General features: G+C 41.8%; 1 protein-coding gene across 1 annotated transcript in view; it reads left to right on the top strand.

Annotated features, from left to right (window-relative positions):
• The window catches only part of LOC119160032 (cytochrome P450 3A41), a 59,607-nt gene extending 58,844 nt beyond the window's left edge, over positions 1 to 763 (top strand). The window contains exon 14 of the mRNA XM_075889647.1: positions 573 to 763. Coding sequence (XP_075745762.1) covers positions 573 to 650 — 78 coding nt within the window. The 3' untranslated portion in view covers positions 651 to 763. The remainder of the gene's footprint in view (positions 1 to 572) is intronic.
• Positions 764 to 7,741: the final 6,978 nt, after the last annotated feature.

Below are 7,741 nucleotides of genomic sequence, written 5' to 3'. Positions count from 1 at the left end.
TTTGTGTAAAATAATCCATGAAATCAAAATATACTAGGCTGTGAAGCGTTCACTCCCACTTGCTGGCACCCGTGCAGAATACTTCGAGAGAATCAATCAAGCCGTTCTGTAAGAACGGCTTTTCTAAGTTTCACTTAAAAATGGATGAACGTGAAGTAAGTCTTAAAGCGCCTATTTGGGCCGGTTTGTACATGGTCAACGAAGTGAAGGAACCGCGCGCAACACAGGACAGTGACAGAGACGGACAAAGCGCTTCTTCGTAAAGTAAGTCAATGCTCCAGCAAACGCGCACGCTCATTTTTTTTATGTGCATGGAGTTTAACACAGTAGAGTTTAGTTATTCAGTTAGACTAAGTGATCGCATAATTCTTTTATTTTGCTTTTCAGTGCCAGCTTCAAAAATTTAGCTAGCTGATGATTTGCGAGAAACTGTTTATGGTAACTTTCATATTCTTATTGCCGCATGAGATGGAGACCCCCGAATTTCTTGCTTGGTCGTAGACATCAGTGCGTGAAAATAAAATCACCCTGTTGTTCCCGTCCAACGTTTCTCATTTTCACTCCTCTTGCAGGTACCGCTGAAGTACAAACCGGGACAACTGATACGTTACTTCGACGGTCCATTGGTGCTTCAGCCAGTTGCCCGATAGCACCCAGCAAACAATGTCTCTTAATGTTCATTTATCCTCGCAGTTCGCTATGAGCAAGCTGTTTTGCTTTTTTGACAGCCACGAAGAAATAAAAAGGATGCTTCTCAAATGAATGCCGTGAATGAAGTAAACCTGAATTAAAACACACGTAACAGGACGGCATCACAGTATACTTCAGTAACGTCATATTCACATCAACATAATGTATACCAACACTGTGTAGGTTTCGTTCACATGAACACACAAGTTTAAATATCATCCGTAGACTACTTGGCCAGTATGCTTAGTCACGCTGCAGTGAACTCAATGGTGCTCAGCGTATGCGTCACTGTTATGCACATCCACTGTCGTGATGCGTTCTGAACAGCCTGTGAAGTATGTTGAAGCAATACTTTTTTGCAGACTTGTTGGTTCATACTTGAAAAATTGAATTGCTGCACAAACTTGAAGGAAAACAAGGGAGACTCAAGTCTTGCCCTCATCTGATGTTTAAAAGCTTCGAGAATCAGGTAGCTCGTCTGGGCGCGGCTGGATATCCGGCACAGCTTTTAGCTAGCGTTTGAGATAGCCTTCTTAAAAAATACAAGGGCGGGGGTCCAAGCGTCGAAGGAAGGGAGAGGAGGCCTATTTATGTTATGACTTACTTACATAGTGTTTCCCACAAGAGAGAGAGAGAGAGAGAGAGAGAGAGATAAAGATACAAGGAAAGGCAGGGAGGTTAACCAGACGCACATCCGGTTTGCTACCCTGCACTGGAGAAGGGATAAAGGGGAGAAAGAAGGTTGCACAAAGATGAGAAGGTACACACAATGTAAAAAAGGTGGCTAATAGGTACGGTGTTGATGTACTGTTTTCAGCGCCTACAAAGTTAGGTCAGATCTCTTCGTTAATGACTAAACAAAAGAAGGTAAAATGCACAAAAAAGCATGCGAACGTGTTCATTAGGTGTGTATTTGCTGTTGCATATCTGATCCCTTTGTCTTGTGGGAGGGTGTACATAGGCAGACGGGGCGTTGCCTCAACGAACGCTTGCGTGAGCACAGTCTGGCCGTAAAAGGAAAAAAATGGTGGTCATTTAGATTTCCACTGTAGGACATGCAGTTGGACCCCCCGGTTCGAGAATGCGTCAGTCCTGGCTAAGGCACGTGAAAAGACCGAAAGGGAGATTATCGAAGCGTACTTTATCAGGCATTATAAAGACAAGTGCATAAGCATGCCTTCAATTTCACTTTCGGACAGGGAAATTATCTTCCTACATGGTCTTGTGTAATGTTGTGGCTAACACCTTGCATTGTGATCACTTCCATTTCTCTTCTTTTGTTTTGTTCATGAGTGTTTTTATTTTATTTCCCCTGTGACGCAACGTAATGTTTTGTGAAGTTTCATGTTATTATAGTTTTTGACTCTCTCGGCGTACTGCTTCTTCGGGTCGCTCAATTGGGGCTGCTTGGAGTGAATAGAAAATTGTTATTTTAATGTTTTATTTGGTGCTAAGCGCTATATTTAGTGTTTTTTAACAAAAGTCTCTAGAGTACGTTTTCATTTTTTCACGCATTTGTTGATGCTTGGTTAAATAAGTAATAAAAGATAAATTTTAAAAAAGATGAGCGCACACCTTGGGAATACGCAGTTTAGATTGTGGTGGGTATCACTTTTGTATTTTGCCATTTTTCACTTTTGTCATTGTGGTGGCAGTCAATTTTGATTTGATTCGTTTTGGGTCGGCTTTGTTTGCGGCATCATTGGTTTTGTGCGCATCGTGGAAGCGCAGCGTTACATGCGTATATATTGGCTTCAAAAAAAAAAAATACTGCGCTCTTTCCTGTCTCCCTTGTTTTCCTTCAAGTTTGTGCAGCAATTGAATTTTTCGAGCCGGTGAAGGGCGTGCTATGCAACAACATCGCCGGAGTAATATAGAGTACCGAGACCTGTACCAAGACCTAACGTGGTTTCATGGTAGAATACTTGATTCAGGAAGATGACTTTGTCGTGTCATTTTTTTTTTGAGCAAAATGCTATGAAATGACGCTAAATATATATAAAAGTGTGCGCATATGTTAAACAGTATGTTAACTGTTGCATAGCGATGCCAACAGCAAATGGGTATCAGCAAACCCAGTAGCGTTAAACTGATATGTAGTGCTTGGGCCAGCAAAGATGGCGGCCTTCGCCACTGCTAGATAACGGAGCTTCAGTGGATGGCGCTCCACTGCAATCGTCAACCCGACGTGACGGCTGTATGATAGCAGTACGTATGTACTGTTTATAAGATTGGATAGGCAGAACTGCAACGACAGTTGACGTTTCACGAACATTATGGTCTACTTCAAACGCAGTGTGGACACGTGGTGAGGTTCAGTGGTAGAATGCTTGATTTCCAAGTAGAAGCCCGGGGTTCGATTCCTGCTTGAACCATATATTTATTCTGTGCGTTCGTTGAGTCAACGCTGCCCCTGCCAGCTTTTAGGTGCGAAGCCCCTTAGAACCGACCTAGTTGGCGTACGCCCCACGAAAACCCAAACCGAAACTGAACACCTGCACTGCAAAAAAAAAAAAAAAGACAACTTATGTGTTCACAACCGACTTTATATGTAATCGACAGTACGACAGCACAATACAAGATCACCCGCACCGTCCTTATATCCGTCCATCAATGCATCTGTCCGCCCGTTCACACGTGCGCGCGTGCTTCCATCCATTCATCCATCCATTTGTCTGTGCGCCCGCCCATCTATCCATCGGTCCATCCGTTCGTATCCTACCGTCCATGCATTCGTCCACCTGTACGTCCATCCGTGCATACGTCATTCACTTTGTAGGGAGTGCCAAGTTTTCTTTACGCTCTCGAATTAAAATTACCACTGCCTGTTCGCGCCATTCCTTGGTTGATTTAAACTGTCGATCACATTTAGTGCATTACGCTAAACTACACCTGATCTTAACCAGACGTGACGGCTGTATCATAAATATGTGTAATGTTTATAAAATTAGATAGCCATCACTGCATACCTATTGACGCTTCCACGAGCCTTACAGCCTATATATTTGAAAACCAGGCGAATGCATGCATGCATGCATGCACAGACAGACAGACAGACAGACAGACAGACAGACAGACAGACAGACAGACAGACAGATAGATAGATAGATAGATAGATAGATAGATAGATAGATAGATAGATAGATAGATAGATAGATAGATAGATAGATAGACATGGATGGATCGATGGATGGATCGATGGATGGATAGATGGATGGATGGATCGATGGATCGATGGATAGATAGATAGATAGATAGATAGATAGATAGATACATACATATATAGATAGACACATAGATAGATAGATAGATAGATAGATAGATAGATAGATAGATAGATAGATAGATAGATAGATGAATTGATGGATGGATCGACGGATGAATCGATGGATGGATCAATGGATGGATAGATAGATAGATAGATATCGATGGATTGATGAATGGATCGATCGATGGATATATAGATAGATAGATAGATAGATAGATAGATAGATAGATAGATAGATAGATATATAGATGGATCGATGGATGGATCGATGGATCGATAGACAGACAGACAGACAGACAGACAGACAGACAGACAGACAGACAGACAGATAGATAGATAGATAGATAGATAGATAGATAGATAGATAGATAGATAGATAGATAGATAGATAGATAGATAAATAGATAGATAGATAGATAGATAGATAGATAGATAGATAGATAGATAGATAGATAGATAGATAGATAGATAGATAGATAGATAGAGATGGATGGATCGATGGATGGATGGATCGATGGATGGATCGATGGATGGATCGATGAATGGATAGATGGATGGATGGATCGATGGATCGATGGATAGATGGATAGATAGATAGATAGACAGATAGATAGATATCGATGGATCGATGGATGGTAGATAGATAGATAGGTAGACAGATAGATACATACATACATAGATAGATAGATAGATAGATAAATAAATAGATAAATAGATAGATAGATAGATAGATAGATAGATAGATAGATAGATAGATAGATAGATAGATAGATAGATAGATAGATAGATAGATAGATAGATAGATAGATAGATAGATGAATTGATGGATGGATCGACGGATGAATCGATGGATGGATCAATGAATAGATAGATAGATAGATAGATAGATAGATAGATAGATAGATAGATAGATAGATAGATAGATAGATAGATAGATAGATAGATAGATGGATGGATGGATGGATGGATGGATGGATGGATGGATGGCTGGATGGATGGATTGATGGATGGATGGATTTTATTATGGTCCTTCGGTGCGTGCGTTGTGCGCGCAGCGGGTAGCTCCCACGTTGGGACAGAGAGGCCTTGCCCCTCCGCCGCGTCACGGGCCTGTGCTTCAAGCTGTGCTTCAAGCCGAGCTGTGCTTCAAGGTCCGAGCTGTGTAGAGCCCAGACCTGGCGTGGCTCTGTGGCAATATACTTCCTTGCAAGGCAGAATGCCGAGGTTTGATTCCTGCTGAGACCCTGACATAATTTTTCTTTGCATTCATAGGGTGAACGCAGCCTATATCGTCTTTTCTTAACGCCCACACCTTAAAATTGCCCATATGTGTTCTCTCCGCTCTTAAGTCGGTATGACGTGTCAGTCACCTGTAACAGCTCGAGCTTTTGGTCAATCGTACTCGACTCGAGGAAGCGATGTGAACTACTTTGGCATGACATGTTCGCTACCATGCGCTGGGTGATTAGTTGGTGGCTTGGATGTTAAAATATCCGGTTCGAGTGAGACACGAACCCAGGCAATCGGCGAGGACATCAAGGGTTCTACCGGAAAGAAACAGTGCTTGAAACTGCTTCGAAAAAAAATGCTATGTGAATGTCTTTAATGGGAAGAGTCGTCGTCACGGATGTAATATCACTTGGCAGACGCGTAGAATAGCAGCAGAGGTGAAAACGCGAGAATAGCGCAATGAGCGAGTCCATTGCTAACTTGCCCATTACCAAGCACTGAGCCAAATTTCATTGTCATATCAACAAAGTTCGCAACTGTGCAGGTGCGTGTGGAACGTTATACGGGCGGGATGTGTATACTTAATTCGCAAAACGGCATAACTATGGCATAATGGGCACTTTGCAACTGTACTTAAGCAGACATTCTATAGTGTATGTTGAAACCGCAGATATTACACGTACAGACTCGCATTTCCTTGCGGCACTTCTGATGACCTCCTTGAGAAGCAATGCTAGGCTAGCGATTAAGAAGGCGATGCATACTGTGCCCGACTGCGCTGTTGTACTTTACTGCTGAATCCGAAGTTCAAGCGTCCTCTAAGTTTTGTAGAAACGAAAACCTACGTCGGGTCTCTGAATAAATTGATATTTCAGATTTTGAGCTTTCTTCCATAATGGACGAGGGTTATGCAGATATATATACAAACCACGAGAATTTGTTTTTACTGGATTATTTAGAGGCATATTTTCGCTTTGCATGTAAAGCAGCTAGCACAGCATGTTAAATTGTAACGTGAAGATGTAATCATAAACTTTGCTTATTTTCTGATAATCAAAAACTCTGAGTTGTGCTCTATATGGCTGCTTTGAGGAGCCTTTTGTTTTTTCCACTCATGCTGATCTCTGTAGCTGGCTTGTTGTCGTTAATATTTTGTATACCCTGGCCGTTGCGTCCTGTCAAGCTACTTGCGTATACCTTTTAACCCAATGCAACCATGCATCACGTATATACTGAAAAAATCAAATTTAATTCAGATTGAATTGAGCCAGCTCTCAAACATTGCAGTAGGGCACGTCTGTGCAAATATTTTATTGATTTCTTATTAATCAGCTTTTATTTTCGTGATGTGCGTAGCGCCATAGACTGATTACCAGAATTGTTGCCAAGGAGCAGAGGTGTCAGCAGCAACGTGAATGTGCGGGGCGTGAGTACTTCCAATGCGTGTCATAAGCGTAATAGAAATTCACTGTTCGTACTACATGAAATAGTGACCGTTAAACAAGCGGGCACTTGTTTGTACAGTGCTATTCACGTTTTTTTTTTTCGCAGCATCGTTGCTTTCAGGATCTGAAAGAATTCTGTTTACTTTTTTAAAAATTTGCATTAGCAAAAAAAAACAGTATCGGCCGTTGTTTCACTTTCAGTTTTCATTACGTAGTGTCGAAATTGGATTATTTGCGTTCTTCTTCCAAACTAGTTAATACTACCCAAGGATTCCTAGGTGGGAGAGTTTGTTCATGAACACGTTGGTTGAACGGCGCAATAAAGAGACTGCGAACACACACGCAGTGTTGTGTCGCGCATGTTCACTTTCTCGCTATGTTCTACCATAGTACTTTAGAATGCTTATTGATGTCATACGTCTCCCTCCGCAAAATCACTTGGGTCCTTGGGTGCCTCTCTCAACCACACCCAAGCAGGACGCACTGAAAGCCATAATGTAGAGATATTTACAGAGGAGCTAATGCTTCCAGAATGTGACCAAATAGTTTCTGCTAGAAGGTATCAAGTTAGACACGCCTATACTTTTTACCAATCCATGTTTCGTAATGATGATGATGATGGTGGTGGTGACTTGTTGCTGTGAATTGTTCCTCTCGATCTACTGAGTGGCTTTAGCATTGCAGCCCTTTATAAACATTAGAGGAAATGCGTGTGCCTGGATATGCTCATGCAGAGTATACATAAACACTACAGTGTCACTTCATTAAATTTGCCGTCTGGGCTACTTTCGATAAAAGTTTTGCAAAGCCACGCTTTCTTATCCCATTTTGCTATCTTAGTTGAAGGCATAATGAGTGGATAATTACCGCCATCTATATTCAGGGCTTCAAAATGGAGACCTTTCGTAAGCGGCCACGAGAAGGCGACGGGTGAGACGAATTCATTCAGTGCAGATCTATTACACACGCTCAAGATCATGTAGTCTAACGTTTTCTAGTGTTGTTTGCATGGCGACTACTGCTGATTCCAGCAAGCAATTGTCGCTATAAAATTTAATAGAAGAAACATGACCCCATTCCGTCCTAGTTCGATAATGTCTTCTACCCT

Source organism: Rhipicephalus microplus, chromosome 3 (genome assembly GCF_043290135.1).
Source record: "Rhipicephalus microplus isolate Deutch F79 chromosome 3, USDA_Rmic, whole genome shotgun sequence".
Classification (NCBI taxonomy): Eukaryota; Metazoa; Arthropoda; class Arachnida; order Ixodida; family Ixodidae; genus Rhipicephalus; species Rhipicephalus microplus.
Note: the sequence above shows the minus strand (reverse complement) of the source record. Positions and strands in the feature narration are given on the sequence as shown.